Here is an 18,248-nt window from a genome sequence, read left to right on the forward strand (position 1 = left end):
GTTGTATATTATTCATTCGTTCACCGTTCATTCATCACTATACAGGACATTATACTGGTAGGAACCTCCTGGTTACACCAGCCCACAGGGGATTATTGTGTCCGTCTGTCGTGCATTAAAAAATGGGAGGGGTAGGGCTGGGTGGAGAGGGGAGGGTGGGGAGGGTGGGGAGGGGCTGGGTGGGGGGTGGGAGGGGTGGGGCTGGGTGGAGAGGGGCTGGTCACCCCGTGGTGCCCTTATACAACTCAACGTTTAACCTACTCACGCCGGCTTGTGCCCGCCCTCACAGTCGGGCATATTTGCGGAATACACCACGTGGTGCCGCCGTTGACCCTTGCCATTAACCGAGCAACCCAACGTTCCTACCAGCTCCCTCCGCAGGAATGTGTTGTGCAAGGGGCTATGTGGCCAGACTCCCTTAATCACTCAACATAAGTGTCAAAGGGTGTGAGGCCAACTCCACTTTGCTGATTCTAGGAGTTCCCTTCTCCCGTAACTTGTTCATGATTAATGAACCAATGTGAACACATATCTTATGCTCATAATTTGACTTATGTTGTCAAGTGTCCGTACAACCATGTGCATAACCCGTATATGCAATGCACACTGCAGTGGTTAATGAGCCAGACTGACTGGCTTTCTATGCAGTGCCTTGTTGTACACACACATCCAACAGTTTATACACAGTTTATGATGTATACATATAGTATGTTTACATATACTTGACATATCATATAGTAAGGGTCATTGTCCATCCAACTGCAAGATCAAGGCCTCCCCCCCCCCCCATGCTATCGTCATCTCTCATGGCCCGGTGCTGATACCATCCGTCTCACTCCTGCACAACGATCTCCTCACCCCATCTCTGCGGTGGTCGTCCTCTCTGATGCTCCTGCCTCTTCAGGTGGCCCGGAGGTATCTTGTGAACCCCAGCTAATTCTAGATTTGAAGCTTTTGTGACTGCAAGGATTCATACTCTTTGGTTTTTTTCGGTTAAAATCACGTAGGTAAAATAAAATAAATGAAAACTAAATTAAATCACGACGTTTCGGAGGCAACACAAGCTTCCGTCTTCAGGGGGAACAGACAGAGCAAAATTAGCTGTATCAAGTGAACAGCTCTAGGACACACGAGATTATATACAGGTTAAGGGGGGGGGGAGGAGCCAGGAAGGGACGTGGGTGGGGAGGGGAGGGGCTAAGTTAATCCGCCTTTTGTTATTCTGCAGGGGGTTCTGAGGGATTGAGCAACTTTTGGAAGGATGTCATCAACCAAGTCAAACTTTTAGCTGGCTTATAATTATACAGCCATTTCCGTTTCTACCAGGATTGTGCTCGCTCCCGTGCAGCACGCCATCACCCTCCCCCCGAACCCCCTGCAGCATAACAAAATGTGGTTTTACGTGCAAGTGCACCACGGCGATGAGCCGCTGAGGCGGTCCACCTTCTCCGCCAACTATCGCCACCCTTCCACTCTTCAGTCTCGGCATCTCGGGTTCCCCCAAGAACATCACCGCCAGCGGGTCGGCACCTTCCTCCTCTTGTTGAGCTCCTCTTTCGGTTCTTCGTCGGGATGTAAAGGTTGAGATCCCACCGCTGCCACCAGTGTAAAGGAGTACCTTGGAGGTGTCCATTTTAACAAGGTATTTATTTACAAATGGGAGAGTCGGTGCAGCTCCCGTTGAATCCAGCCGAGCAGCACCCCGCCTTGACCGTCCTTCTTCGGTCTCATCCCAGCCTTGCGCCCCGTACTGCGTTTAGGCTCCCTCTTATATACCCTCTTTGGGCCCTGCCCACAATGAGCTGGTGTCCCCACGTGGACGGGCCGCCTGTTCTTAATTGACTCAACGTGTGACTTCCAGAATATTCCTTCGTACATTTTCCCACGCCCAGGCGTCCACTTGTACCACAACGTTGTACCCCAGCCATAACTGAAATATACAGTCCCCTACACAAATATATACTCAATTGTGCATATACAGAAGTTGTATGCGTATAGCATCGTGCATATACTGAATACATAGTTCTTGTTCATACTATAAAATAAGGAAATTCCAGGATAATGGAGAATGCCAAGCAATAAATATAACCGTATTCTCCGGATAATAAGACGCACATTCCCATCTCCCACCCCCCTGTATGTTAAAGCAAAAGTTGGGGATGCGTCTTATAAATCGTGTCGATGTGCCCACGTGTGACCATATTTGTGTAACTTTATTGACACCGGACACAAGTTTGTTGTGCGTCTTACTTTCTCCAAAGCGGCTTGTAATCCGGAGAAAACTGTAGCAGAATGCTAACATCAATTCCTTTGACGCAAAGTCTTTCAAGGTGACCATTTAATGTTATTACATTCACCAGTGATGAATTCATTAATTAGTGTATCGGCCTTAACTATTCCCAACTCGTGCGATGAATGAGGCTCTTACACATCTGACCGCATCAAAACATCATTACCAACAGTAACGGGTTCAAATTAGAGTAATTAGCATGGCCCAACATTCATTTATTCATTCATGAAACAAGAAATATTAGCCGTAGTCAAATATGCCATTCCATACGTTTACTACCTTAAGACTCTATCGTCTTTCCCGCATGTGTCATGCTACATGTGTGTCATGCTACGTGTGTCATGCTACGTGTGTGTAAGAGCGGTGGCACAGTGGTTTGGCACGAGGACATTTGGAGTTGTGTTCCAGACCACGGCTACAAGTGGGGTGAATAATGCCTGAAGTGGGTCCTCCCCAGACCCCACCAAACTCAACTCATCCGACAATCCCCACTGACTTGCCAAGCGTGGCGAAGTACTTACTACTCCTGATACTCATTGGGTCTTTCGGTAAAGTCACGTAGATGGAAACATAATTTGTTTTTTTAAATCACGACGTTTCGATCGCAACACAAGCAATCGTCTTCGGGTGAAAACAAATTATCCTGCTTCAGCAGTTCGCCTACCGAATTTTTTTCACCCGAAGACGATTGCTTGTGTTGCGATCGATTTTTTTAAATATATTTTTTCTATCTAGGTGAACTTTACCGAAAGACCCAAAAGAGTGTGAATTATTGCAGTCACGAAAGCTTTAAGTCAAGATTTACTACTCCTGACTCACATTACGTGGAGAGAGAGTGGATTGACAGACAGCCGTGAATGAACACTAGAGACGCGGGTTTCCACGGCTGTGCCGCGTGCTGTTTGTCGGCGTTTGCGCTGCACGAAGGGATATCGCTCGGAACGTCGGGTATTATACACAGCTGCTCTGTTAAAAAACAAACAAAAAATTGCTTCCCAGCACTTGGGAGCGAAACGTCGGAAACCGTACCGAAGAGCAGGCCGTAACGATGCGAACACATCATCAGAGAGCAAAAGCTGTCATATGAATCGTGCAGATACATACATTATAGAATGTCAGTACACTCACCCAGATTAATAACCAGGCCACAGTCTACATTATAGACTGCCAGTACACTCACCCAGCTTAATAACCATTACTACAGTCTACATTATAGACTGTCAGTACACTCACCCAGCTTAATAACCAGGCTACAGTCTACATTATAGACGGCCAGTACACTCACTCACATTAATAAACAGGCTACAGTCTACATTATAGACTGCCAGTACACTCACCCAGCTTAATAACCATTACTACAGTCTACATTATAGACTGCCAGTACACTCACTCAGCTTAATAACCAGGCTACAGTCTACATTATAGACTGCCAGTACATTCACCCAGCTTAAAAACCAGGCTACAGTCTGCATTATAGACTGTCAGTACACTCACTCAGCTTAATAACCAGGCTACAGTCTACATTATAGACTGTCAGTACACTCACCCAGCTTAATAACCAGGCCACAGTCTACATTATAGACTGCCAGTACACTCACCCAGCTTAATAACCAGGCCACAGTCTACATTATAGACTGTCAGTACACTCACCAAACTTAATAACCAGGCTACAGTCTACATTATAGACTGCCAGTATACTCACTCAGCTTAATAACCAGGCTACAGTCTACATTATAGACTGCCAGTACACTCACTCAGATTAATAAACAGGCTACAGTCTACATTATAGACTGCCAGTACACTCACCCAGCTTAATAACCATTACTACAGTCTACATTATAGACTGCCAGTACACTCACTCAGCTTAATAACCAGGCTACAGTCTACATTATAGACTGCCAGTACATTCACCCAGCTTAAAAACCAGGCTACAGTCTGCATTATAGACTGTCAGTACACTCACTCAGCTTAATAACCAGGCTACAGTCTACATTATAGACTGTCAGTACACTCACCCAGCTTAATAACCAGGCCACAGTCTACATTATAGACTGCCAGTACACTCACCCAGCTTAATAACCAGGCCACAGTCTACATTATAGACTGTCAGTACACTCACTCAGATTAATAACCAGGCGACAGTCTACATTATAGACTGCCAGTATACTCACTCAGCTTTATAACCAGGCCACAGTCTACATTATAGACTGCCAGTACACTCACCATACTTAATAACCAGGCTACAGTCTACATTATAGACTGTCAGTACACTCACTCAGCTTAATAACCAGGCCACAGTCTACATTATAGACTGCCAGTACATTCACCCAGCTTAAAAACCAGGCTACAGTCTGCATTATAGACTGTCAGTACACTCACTCAGCTTAATAACCAGGCTACAGTCTACATTATAGACTGTCAGTACACTCACCCAGCTTAATAACCAGGCCACAGTCTACATTATAGACTGCCAGTACACTCACCCAGCTTAATAACCAGGCCACAGTCTACATTATAGACTGTCAGTACACTCACTCAGATTAATAACCAGGCGACAGTCTACATTATAGACTGCCAGTATACTCACTCAGCTTTATAACCAGGCCACAGTCTACATTATAGACTGCCAGTACACTCACCATACTTAATAACCAGGCTACAGTCTACATTATAGACTGTCAGTACACTCACTCAGCTTAATAACCAGGCCACAGTCTACATTATAGACTGCCAGTACACTCACCATACTTAATAACCAGGATACAGTCTACATTATAGACGGCCAGTACACTCACTCAGCTTAATAACCTGGCTACAGTCTACATTATAGACTGCCAGTACACTCACCATACTTAATAACCAGGCTACAGTCTATATTATAGACTGTCAGTACGCTCACTCAGCTTAATAACCAGGCTACAGTCTACATTATAGACTGCCAGTACACTCACTCAGCTTAATAACCTGGCTACAGTCTACATTATAGACTGTCAGTACACTCACTCAGCTTAATAACCAGGCCACAGTCTACATTGTAGACTGCCAGTACACTCACCATACTTAATAACCAGGATACAGTCTACATTATAGACTGCCAGTACACTCACTCAGCTTAATAACCAGGCTACAGTCTATATTATAGACTGTCAGTACGCTCACTCAGCTTAATAACCAGGCTACAGTCTACATTATAGACTGCCAGTACACTCACCCAGCTTAATAACTATTAATACAGTCTACATTATAGACTGTCAGTACACTCACTCAGCTTAATAACCAGGCTACAGTCTACATTATAGATTGTCAGTACACTCACTCAGCTTAATAACCAGGCCAGTCTACATTATAGACTGCCAGTACACTCACTCAGCTTAATAACCATTGCTACAGTCTACATTATAGACTGTCAGTACACTCACCCAGCTTAATAACCAGGCCACAGTCTACATTATAGACTGCCAGTACACTCACCATACTTAACCATTGCTACAGTCTACATTATAGACTGCCAGTACACTCACCATACTTAATAACCAGGATACAGTCTACATTATAGACTGTCAGTACACTCACCCAGCTTAATAACCAGGCTACAGTCTACATTATAGACTGTCAGTACACTCACTCAGATTAATAACCAGGCTACAGTCTACATTATAGACTGCCAGTACACTCACTCAGCTTAATAACCATTGCTACAGTCTACATTATAGACTGTCAGTACACTCACCCAGCTTAATAACCAGGCCACAGTCTACATTATAGACTGCCAGTACACTCACCATACTTAACCATTGCTACAGTCTACATTATAGACTGCCAGTACACTCACCATACTTAATAACCAGGATACAGTCTACATTATAGACTGTCAGTACACTCACCCAGCTTAATAACCAGGCTACAGTCTACATTATAGACTGTCAGTACACTCACTCAGATTAATAACCAGGCTACAGTCTACATTATAGACTGCCAGTACACTCACCCAGCTTAATAACCAGGCCACAGTCTACATTATAGACTGTCAGTACACTCACTCAGCTTAATAACCTGGCTACAGTCTACATTATAGACTGTCAGTACACTCACTCAGCTTAATAACCAGGCCACAGTCTACATTATAGACTGTCAGTACACTCACCATACTTAATAACCAGGATACAGTCTACATTATAGACTGCCAGTACACTCACTCAGCTTAATAACCAGGCTACAGTCTACATTATAGACTGTCAGTACACTCACCCAGCTTAATAACCAGGCTACAGTCTACATTATAGACTGTCAGTACACTCACTCAGATTAATAATCAGGCTACAGTCTACATTATAGACTGCCAGTACACTCACCCAGCTTAATAACCAGGCTACAGTCTACATTATAGACTGTCAGTACACTCACCCAGCTTAATAACTATTGCTACTTGTCTACATTACAGACTGTCAGTACACTCACACAGCTTAATAACCAGGTTACAGTCTTCATTATAGACTGTCAGTACACTCACCCAGCTTAATAACCAGGCTACAGTCTACATTATAGACTGTCAGTACACTCACCCAGCTTAATAACCAGGCCACAGTCTACATTATAGACTGCCAGTACACTCATTCAGCTTAATAACCAGGTTACAGTCTTCATTATAGACTGTCAGTGCACTCACTCAGCTTAATAACCAGGCTACAGTCTACATTATAGACTGCCAGTACACTCACCCAGCTTAATAACTATTGCTACTTGTCTACATTATAGACTGTCAGTACACTCACCAAACTTAATAACCAGGCCACAGTCTACATTATAGACTGCCAGTACACTCACCAAACTTAAAAACCATTACTACAGTCTACATTATAGACTGTCAGTACACTCACTCAGCTTAATAACCAGGCCAGTCTACATTATAGACTGCCAGTACACTCACCCAGCTTAATAACTATTAATACAGTCTACATTATAGACTGTCAGTACACTCACTCAGCTTAATAACCAGGCCACAGTCTACATTATAGACTGTCAGTACACTCACCATACTTAACCAGGCCACAGTCTACATTATAGACTGTCAGTACACTCACTCAGCTTAATAACCAGGCCACAGTCTACAACGGTGTCTTTTTCTCGTTAATGATTTTCACTGTTATTTTTTTGTAAATTATTATTATTTTTCCATCGACGTGACTTTACCGCAAGAACCAACGACCATTATTAACCTTTACTCAATGTACACGTTTGCATTGTATCGCTCCCCCGGCTTTACTCACCTGAACAGCGTCGTGGCGGTTTTGTTTTTCTTCCACGGGAAGCCCGATCGCTTCACCAGCCGAATGAGTTTCTGCTCGTCGACTTTGCCGTGCATCGGCAAGAGCTCGTAAATCCCGTAGAGTGACAGCAAGGCCAGGACAACGAAGAGACACACCTTGCTCCTGAGCAGCTTGGATGCTTTCATCATTTTGACCTCCACCTTTACAGGTTGCGCGTGCATGAATGACAACAACAACAACAAAAAGAGTGTCCCCCTTTTTAAAAAAGAAAAATCAAACACGTATATAAATATCCGCAGAGTTGTTGTCGTTGTCGTCGTTGTTATTATTATAGCACGCGAAATTGATGAAGGTTCTTTACGGGACTTGCGTTTCGTGCGATGAGAGTCAATGGAGCGCGTTCCGTTACCTGCACGTGCGCTGCTGCGACACCTGTGCGGTGACTGACCATTGACACGTCCGGCACACGCGTCGCTCGAGGCATGCTTCTTCCTTCTTCCTCCTTCATGCAGCTTGGTTTTTGTAAAATAATTTTGGCATGATCAACAGACGAGTCGACCCCCCCCCCCCCCCCAAAAAAAAATCTGCGCGGTCCCTGTTTAAAAAAAAACCACACACACGTACTATACGTTTAGGTAGCACGTACTATATAAGATACTAACGATGCATTTGTCCACACGTAGCAGAAGGCGGCCGGGGTAAGGCGTCCCAGATAATCACGACATTATTCGCAGTCGCAAACACTGCGGTCCTTGTTGCTTTAAAACAAAAATGTCTTCTCTTTTCTCTGCTGTCTGCAGCCGCTCTTGCCTGTGCCCAGCCAGAGCCCTCCCTCACTGGTCCTGTGGCTCTGCATGCAGCCCCCCACACAGCCCGTCTTCCCCAATTCTCCCCTCCCCACTCTCATCATCACCACTCCCCGAGCACGACGATACACCACGACTACACACCACGCACACCACCACGACTACACACCACCACCACCACTACACACCAGGCACACCACCACAACTACGATACCCCACGCACACCACCACCACTACACACCACCACCACCACTACACACCACGCACACCACCACTACGATACACCACGCACACCACCACCACGACTACACCACGACTACACACAACCACCACTACGACTACACCACCACCACTACACACCACGACTACACACCACGCACACCACCACGACTACACACCACCACCACCACTACACACCAGGCACACCACCACAACTACGATACCCCACGCACACCACCACCACTACACACCACCACCACCACTACACACCACGCACACCACCACTACGATACACCACGCACACCACCACCACGACTACACCACGACTACACACAACCACCACTACGACTACACCACCACCACTACACACCACGACTACACACCACCACCACTACGATACACCACCACCACCACGATACACCACGATACACCACGACTACACACCACCACCACTACGATACACCACGCACACCACCACCACTACGATACACCACGCACACCACCACTACTACACACCACGCACACCACCACTACGATACACCACGCACACCACCACCACTACTACACACCACCACTACTACACACCACACACACCACCACCACCACTACACACCACCACCACAACGATACACCACGCACACCACTACTACACACCACGCACACCACCACTACACACCACCACCACTACTACACACCACGACTACACACCACCACCACTACGATACACCACGCACACCATCACCACTACGATACACCACCACCACTACACACCACCACCACTACACACCACCACCACCACTACACACCACCACCACTACACACCACCACCACCACTACACACCACCACCACTACGATACACCACCACCACCACTACACACCACCACCACTACACCACGCACACCACCACCACTACACCACTACACACCACCACCACTACACACCACCACCACTACACACCACCACCCTCCCCTGCCAACTCCCCCCCCTACCTCCCCCCTTCAACTCTCTCCATCATCAAAAACAAAGATCCCCCGCATAGCCTCAACAGGCCGTCAGGGCAAGTGCTGTTGGCGTGTAGCACCCACGAAGGCCGGCACGGCACACAGACGGCGGTGGGTGCCCCCCCCCCACCACCACCTTTGTCTTCCCCCAGTGGCGATGTTTAACACACCGCGGCAGGTGCTCACTTGAGGCCGAGTCGACCTAGGGGATGACAATCGTCACCGGTGTCCATGGGGGCCGTGAGCGTGGAGTCGAACTCACTCACGGCCCCCCCACTCACGCGCCCCCCCCCACTCACGCCCCCCCTCCACTCACGGCCCCCCCCCACTTATGCTCCCCCCACTCACGCCCCCCCCACTCACGCCCCCCCCCCACTCACGCCCCCCCCCACTCACGGCATCCCCCCCACTCACGCCCCCCCCCACTCACGCGCCCCCCCTCACTCGCGGCCCTCCCCCACTCACGCCCCCCCCCACTTACGCCCCCCCCCACTCGCGCCCCCCCCCCACTCACGCCCCCCCCCACTCGCGCCCCCCCCCACTCACGCCCCCCCACTCACGGCCCCCCCCCACTCACGCCCCCCCCACTCACCACCCCCCCACTCACGCCCCCCCCACTCACGGCCCCCCCCACTCACGGCCCCCCCCACTTAAGCCCCCCCACTCACGCCCCCCCCCACTCACGGCCCCCCCACTCACGGCCCCCCCCCCACGCCCCCCCTCGCGCCCCCCCCCACTCACGCCCCCCCCACTCACGCCCCCCCCCACTCACGCCCCCCCCACTCACGCCCCCACTCGCGCCCCCCCCACTCACGCCCCCCCCTCACGCCCCCCCCTCACGCCCCCCCCCCACTCGCGCCCCCCCCCACTCACGGCCCCCCCCCCCGTGTGTGATAGGGAGGTGCTTTGTGTTTCTCAGTGTGCACGTTAACATCGTGTTTTTAGATAAGGTTTGTTTTTTATTGTCTAAGGCCTTGGTTTGAACGTTTTTCTCGGCGGTTTTGTTTTGGCGCGCTTTTTTAGTGTCTGTTATCTGTCTTCGTGTCTGTGTGCGTGTGTTCTTGTGTGTGTACTGTAGCGTGATGTGCTGTAATATATACAGTAGCATGGTGTACTGTGGTGTGTACAGTAGCGTGGTGTACTGTGGTGTGTACAGTAGCGTGGTACTGTAGTGTGGGGTGTACTGTGGCAGGGTGTACAGTAGCATGGTGTACTCTTTATGAGGGGTGGACAGTTCTCCACTCGGGGCTGGAGACTACCAAACAGCAGGGAGTGGCACTTTTCAACAAAATAATGAAGACGTGTGGGAGCGTGGCAGTGAGGTGTGGGAAGCTGTAAGTCCCAAGCTACTGTGGGCTCGCCTTCCCATCAATAAGAGGCAAGGAATGGTGGTGGTTTCTTACGCCCCCACCGAAGATGGACATCAGCGGAGGGATGCAGACAAGGCCGATGAGTCGGACGCCTTCCATAACCTGTCCCATGTGCTAGCTAAAGTGGCCCCTCGGGATAGAGTCGTCCTATTAGGTGACTTTAATGCCCGAGTGGGTCATGACACAGACTCCTGGGTTGCAGTGATCGGAAGGCATAGGCCAGATCAGCTCAATAATAACGGAAGGAGGCTGCTAGACTTACGTGCAGCCCACGGGCTTGTTATTACAAACACGCTTTTCCGGCATTGGTGCATTCACACAACATCATGAATGCATGCTGGGTCCAAGCAAGAACATCTGTTGGTCTATATAATTACGGACCAGCGGATGCGGGCCCATGTCCAACCGTGGAGCTGATCTCCCCACTGACCATCGACTTGTCATCTGTAAGATGCGCCTACCATTCTTCCGCTCCGGTGGTGGATGTCCATCTAGGACCCCATTCAAACCCACAGTCGCCTGGTCTCAGCTAGCTGAGGATAGTTGCAAGCAGGAATTTCAACATCGTTTGCAGCTGAGGTTAGCATCTTGCCCCCCTGCTGATGCTGAGGGGAAATGGATGAGGTTCAGGACTGTGGCTCATGCAGCTGCAACAGCTGCAATGGGTATGTGGTCCAGATCTCCCCAGAGACCCTGGCTGAAGAAGGAGGTGTTCCGACTGGTTGACATTAAACGACAGGCCCACTTCTGTCGTCTACAAAATCCAACATCGGAGAATGAGGAGGCTTACTGCAGCCTTAGTTCGGAGGCTCAGAGAGCCGTGCGGCGCTGCAAGGATGAGTTGTGGGGGTGGGTTGCTGAGGCGAGGGAATCTGCCTCAGTAGCCCGCAATCAGAAATCACTTTAATTCCATCAAAAAAGTATCTTGCAGCACCTCACCTATTACCATCCTTAAGGAAAATAACGGTAATCTCATCTCCGACCCCCAGAAACATGTCTGTAGGTTTGCAGAGCATTTTTGTGAGGTCTTGGGGGGAGGGGAATTCCCTCAGTCCAGACAACATCATGGGGCAAGGTGGTGCCGTGCCTCAAAAATTGGTAGAAGTAGCCACCCCTTCTGAATGGTAAGCTGAGGTGCCATTTGTGGAGGAAGCCGTACGAGCCTCCTGCTGTCTCTGCAAGGGCATGCGAAGAGCAGCTAGCCAACAGATCGACTTGCTTGGAAGTTGAACTAATTGACTATCAATGGGTGGCTCTGGTTCTCTGCCATACATTAAGTAGAACGGTGATAAACCTGTGGATGCATGTGGAGCCAGGCGGTAAGCCGCCAGGATCCCTGGTATATGCATGTCGCAATATATTTGGTCGTCTGAAACAACATGACATAACATATTAGACAAGGTGCGATTCAGTAGTTCCACTATGCCCTCCGTTTGAGAATGAAAGGAGGACGTTCAAGGTACCCAGTATATTCCAAATGTCCTGCAATAGTTTGGAGGAAACATTTGTTCCTTGTTGATTTTAAGCTTTCGTAACTGCAGGAATCCATACTCTCTGGTTCTTTTGGTAAAGTCACGGAGATAGAAAGAATAATAGAACACGACGTTTCGGTCGCAACACAAGCATCCATCATCAGGTGAGAAAGAATGATCTGCTGTTGTGGCTTTATATAGGCACAGGGGGAGGGGAGGGGTTTTGTAGAGTAAAATTAGTATGCCAATGAGATTTAAATCTTGAGTCTTGACTTAAAGCTTTCATGGCTGCAGGAGTTCACGGGGGAGGGGGAGGATTTGTGGCATGCAGGGATGGGTGGGGGCTGGAGAAATTGGCATGTCAATGAGATTTATATCTTGAGTCTTGAATTAGTAAACGCGTATTTTTTGAAAAGCAGCACGGGTGGGTGACTGAAAATCACAGCAGCTAAAACTTGACGTGGTTTATCACGTTCCTCCAATGATTGCTCATTCTGAACCCTTTAATCGAGACATGCTAATTTCTCCAGCCCCCACCCATCCCTGCATGCCACAAACCCCCCCCCCCCCCCCCAACCGTGACCTCCTGCAGCCACGAAAGCTTTAAGTCAAGACTCAAGATTTAAATCTCATTGACATGCTAATTTTACTCTACGAAACACCTCCCCCCCCTCCCGTGCCTATATAAAGCCACAACAGCAGATAATTATTTCTCACCTGATGACGGACGCTTGTGTTGCGACCGAAACATCGCCTCTGCCAATGAATGGCGAGTTGCCACCCCGGCCACCGATGTTACCAAAATAGGGGAATCTGGCCGTGTTGTCAGAAAAGGGTTTCGATTTCGAAGAGGGACCAGCATCTGCGCTACCAGCGGAATAGTGACAGACTCTTTGACCAGAGCCTGTGCAGAGAGTACCCCGCTGGTCTCCCCTCCCGGCATCAAGAAATACAGCTGACCCCCAGATGGCATTTCTATACAACCTTGATCCGTGAGGATCTTGAGGGGCATCTGGTTTAAATAACACTAACATTTTTTTTCCTGGGTAGTAAGTGTTATTGCCTAATTGCTTATGCCTCAAAAGTACAGAAAATGTCTATTATTCCCCATAAACTTTGCTTTTGTGACTAGGACAGTGATATTTAGAAATGTACCTATTTTCCACAACATTCCAGATAGATTCAGTGCTGAGTAAACTTGGAGTAACTTCTAGAACGTTCTAGAACTTTCCAGTAATATAAATAGTATAAATACAGGGGCCTTAAGCCCACCAGTTCAGTTTAGTTCCAGCTGCCTAAGTGGATACATATCTGCATTTTTCTGAGATGGCATCAAGAGGCTGCAAGCATCTGGCAGACACATTTTGCTATATCTGCGGCCAATTGATCAATTCATGAGCGAAAAAGTATTCTGTGGAAGTATCTGCTAAAATGTGTGAGGCCTACAAGGCATATTTCAGCATGCCTGTTGGGGATCAAGACAAACCCTATGCACCTCATTTCACCTGCGAGAAATGCAATAAACTCTGGAAGGTAAGATGGACAAAAAGTTTTTAATTTTTAAATGTTCAATGTTATAGAAAAATATATCATATATGAAAAATGTTGCGAGAATCTCTTACACATTAGTCATGGGTGAAATAAATGTATTTTTGTAAGATGGTACAGAGGGGAAAAGAGAGCCATGAAGTTCACTATCTCAAGAATTTGGCGGGAACCCACTGACCACTCAAGCAACTGCTACTTCTGCATGGTGGACCCTTCCAAAGGTCTGATTGGCAAGAATGCACCTGCTATCACGTATCCGGACCTTCCTTTATCGCCCCGGTGCCACACAGCCATGAGCTCCCCGTAACCACTCCTCCGGACATAGAGCAGCCGTCTTTAGAAGAGAGCAGCAAGTCAGAGAGCGAGGAAGATGTAGATCCAGATGAAAATTTCAGAGGTGGAGCTGAGGAGAGAAACCCATACTACCCCAACCAAAAAGACCTCAACGACTTGATCAGAGATCTTGGTCTCACCAAGTCCAATGCCGAGCGTTTGACCTCTAGGCTCAAGCAGTGGAACTTGTTGGATAAAAGTGTGCAAGTCGCAGATCAAAGGAAGCGTCATCAACCTTTTTGCAGCTTCACGCGTTAAGATGCGCTCTGCTTCTGCCAGAATGTGACCAGTCTGTTCGAGGCAATTGGAATCACCTGTAACCAGAATGAGTGGCGCCTCTTTATTGACGGCTCATCCAGGAGCCTCAAAGCCATGCTGCTCCATAATGGTGGACCCCCGGAAGGTGCTGATGCCACCACTGCACATAAAATTGGGCCTCATGAAACAATTTGTCAGAGCTGTAGATAAGGAGTCGGTAGCCTTCAAGTACCTTCAAGACTTCTTCCCTAAGCTGTCCGAGGCAAATGTCAAAGCCGGTGTCTTCGTCGGACCACAGATAAAGAAGATCCTGCAGTACAATGAATTTCCCAAGAAGCTCACTAGTAAGGAGAAAGCGGCTTGGAACAGCTTTGTCGTAGTGGTTCATGGCTTGCTGGACAATCACAAGATCGAAAACTATGTGGCGTTGGTTGAGACTGGTGAAGAACTACGGCACAATGGGCTGTAGGATGTCCCTCATTCTTTGGGTCTTTCGGTAAAGTCACGTAGATAGGTTAAAAGAAAATAACAAAAAACGATGACGTTTCGATCGCAACACAAGCTTGTGTTGCGATCAAAACGTCGTAGTTTTTTGTTATTTTCTTTTAACTTATATACGTTACCGAAAGACTCAAAGAATATGAATTTCTGCAGTCACGAAAGATTTAAGTCAAGATTTAATGTCCCTCGAAGTCCATATCCTTGATGCTCATCTTCATTAATTCAAGAACATGGGAGCGTACTCGGAGGAGCAAGGCGAGCGCTTCCACCAGGATATACTGGACTTTGAACGCCGCTATCAAGGACAGTATAACGAGAACATGATGGGAAACTACATTTGGGGGCTGTATCGTAAAAGTGATTTACAGTATATGCATAAATCTCGAAAAACTACTCACTTCTAAATCTTTTGTAGTAATTTTTGTATTACTTTAGTATAATTACATGTTAATATTGATTCATGTTTTTTTCTGACTTTATGTGAACGAAAAGACACAAATTTGCCCATTTTCTCATTGGAAATAGGTAGATTTCAAAATATCACTGTCCTGGTCAAAAAAGCAAAGTGTGTGGGGAATGATAACCATTTTCTATACTTTTTAGGCATAAGCAATTACGAAATAACTACCCAGGAATAAAAATTGTGTTACATAGTGTAATCAGTCCCCAGTAGGCAGGGAACAACCAATGTGGAAGAGACTAGAACCAGGCCCATAACACGTAACTCCCCAATACGAATGACTGTATTTGCCCCCTTTCGCAGCTACAAATTTACTCTGTACGGGGTCTAATCGCCGATCGCGTACTGCCAGCATGTCAAAAACCATCATTGAAATTATGGTTACCTGACGCCCCTGTGTCAACTAAAATGCGTATACTGTTTCCCCCTACTCTGTCCACCAATACTGATGTCCCTGTCACCGCTGCTATAACTCGTCTCGCTAGATGCCGCCACTTTGTACTGCACTCGGGCCATGGGCCCATTGAGGTGACCGACAGCTCTCCTGACTGGTGATGCGAGGTGGTTTGGTGATCATCAGTGGCCCTTCTGTATCCAGCGTCTTGCTCTTTGACTTGCTGCCTCAGCTCTACCCCTTCGTGGAACGTGGTCGCCAACAGGCTTCTTAACATTATGAGACCTCAAATTTTGATTTAAAGCTTTCGTGACTGCAGTAATTCATATTCTTAGCTCTTTCGGTAAAGTCACGTTGAAGGGAAACAATAAAATAATAAAATATATAAAACAATAAAAAAAATTATGAGACCTCCTTTGCCAGTAACAAGATATAGTAATAGGTTTTACCCTTTTAACTGGCACAAAAAACTGACACCTTTATTCAAGGCATCATGTTTGCAATAACCGCAACACAAGCAGTCAAAATGCAAACAAAAAGACAACTCTGATAGTAATATGCACTGTCCTTGAATTTGATTGGTCCACACCCGAGACAGCTTTCTTTAGAGCCTAGTCTCCATTGGTGTTGGACCAGAAGACGCCAGAGTTGTCTCGTCCCTTCACCTGATGAAGGCCGCTTGTGTTGTGGCCGAAACGTCGTGAGAATATTATTGTGTTATTTTATTTTATCAATTTATTATTTTATTCTCATTCTACGTGACTTTACCGAAAGAACCAAAGAAGATTTCAAGGATGTTTTATTTTTGGGGCGGGGCAGAGCTTTGTGACGTCATATTTGAGGGGGGGGGTCTGACTTTTTGTGACGCCGTGTGACTAGGGGGGGGGTCAAAAATCGTTCAAAATCGCGTGACGTCATTTATGGACGGCCCCTCATGCGTCTGACTGTCTCTCCATTTGTGCAGGTAAGTTACTCTATATTGGTATGGCTGGGGAAGCAGTTATACATGTACGGTAGTTTTGGTGTCGAGGTTAGCAATCAATGCAACAGCTTCACGTGAGGTCAGAGTGAATGGTTGCGATGCCGCCGTGAATGAATCCCTCAGCGCAGGAGGAGTTCAGTACGTCGGTGATTGTCTGACTTGGGTTGCCAACCATCGATTGTCTTGACTTGGGTGGCCAACCATCGATTGTCTTGACTTGGGTGGCCAACCATCAATTGTCTTGACTTGGGTGGCCAACCATCGATTGTCTTGACTTGGGTGGCCAACCATCGATTGTCTTGACTTGGGTGGCCAACCATCGATTGTCTTGACTTGGGTGGCCAACCATCGATTGTCTTGACTTGGGTGGCCAACCATCGATTGTCTTGACTTGGGTGGCCAACCATCGATTGTCTTGACTTGGGTGGCCAACCATCGATTGTCTTGACTTGGGTGGCCAACCATCCATTGTCTTGACTTGGGTGGCCAACCATCGATTGTCTTGACTTGGGTGGCCAACCATCGATTGTCTTGACTTGGGTGGCCAACCATCGATTGTCTTGACTTGGGTGGCCAACCATCGATTGTCTTGACTTGGGTTGCCAACCATCGATTGTCTTGACTTGGGTGGCCAACCATCCATTGTCTTGACTTGGGTGGCCAACCATGGATTGTCTTGACTTGGGTGGCCAACCATCGATTGTCTTGACTTGGGTGGCCAACCATCGATTGTCTTGACTAGGGTGGCCAACCATCCATTGTCTTGACTTGGGTGGCCAACCATCGATTGTCTTGACTTGGGTGGCCAACCATCGATTGTCTGACTTGGGTGGCCAACCATCGATTGTCTGACTTGGGTGGCCAACCATCGATTGTCTGACTTGGATGGTGCATTGGGTAAGCTCACTGCGACACGAACCCGATGCGTTTATTGAGTTTGATTCTTGGCCACAGCTAACATCAGCGATGAGCTGTGTTGATTACAACTTTGCCTTAATGGGTTCTCGCTGTCAACCCCGATGGTCTGGAAGGTCTTAGCTGGGGATATTTGAGGTTATACAGTGGTCACAAACTAGAGGTCATAAATTAGACAGTCGAGAGGATGCAAAGATTCATCATTGTTGGTCGTGTTTACCCTGTGAGCAAAGATCGATTATTTTAAAATTTGATACCAGGTTAATGTGGCGGCCCCGAGTAGCTGGGGCGGACCACGTCAACTGTTTCAACAATACGGATATTAAATCAATTTACAGCCCTTTGTTAATCCTCCGCTGAACTAAGGTTTCCGAATTTGGCCAAATAAACTAATGCAGGCTTCTATTTTTTTACTGTTTTGAGACTCGGTG

General features: G+C 47.5%; 1 protein-coding gene across 1 annotated transcript in view; it reads right to left on the reverse strand.

Annotated features, from left to right (window-relative positions):
- The window catches only part of LOC103091726 (alpha-N-acetylneuraminide alpha-2,8-sialyltransferase), a 48,211-nt gene extending 39,794 nt beyond the window's left edge, over window positions 1-8,417 (reverse strand). Inside the window, exons 1-2 of the mRNA XM_076069414.1 lie at window positions 7,967-8,417; window positions 7,558-7,757 (exon numbers count right to left, since the gene is read on the reverse strand). Coding sequence (XP_075925529.1) covers window positions 7,558-7,757; window positions 7,967-8,065 — 299 coding nt within the window. The 5' untranslated portion in view covers window positions 8,066-8,417. The remainder of the gene's footprint in view (window positions 1-7,557; window positions 7,758-7,966) is intronic.
- Window positions 8,418-18,248: the final 9,831 nt, after the last annotated feature.

Source organism: Petromyzon marinus, chromosome 24 (genome assembly GCF_048934315.1).
Source record: "Petromyzon marinus isolate PM22_M1 ecotype Great Lakes invasive population chromosome 24, UKy_Petmar_22M1.pri1.0, whole genome shotgun sequence".
NCBI classification, from domain to species: domain Eukaryota; kingdom Metazoa; phylum Chordata; class Hyperoartia; order Petromyzontiformes; family Petromyzontidae; genus Petromyzon; species Petromyzon marinus.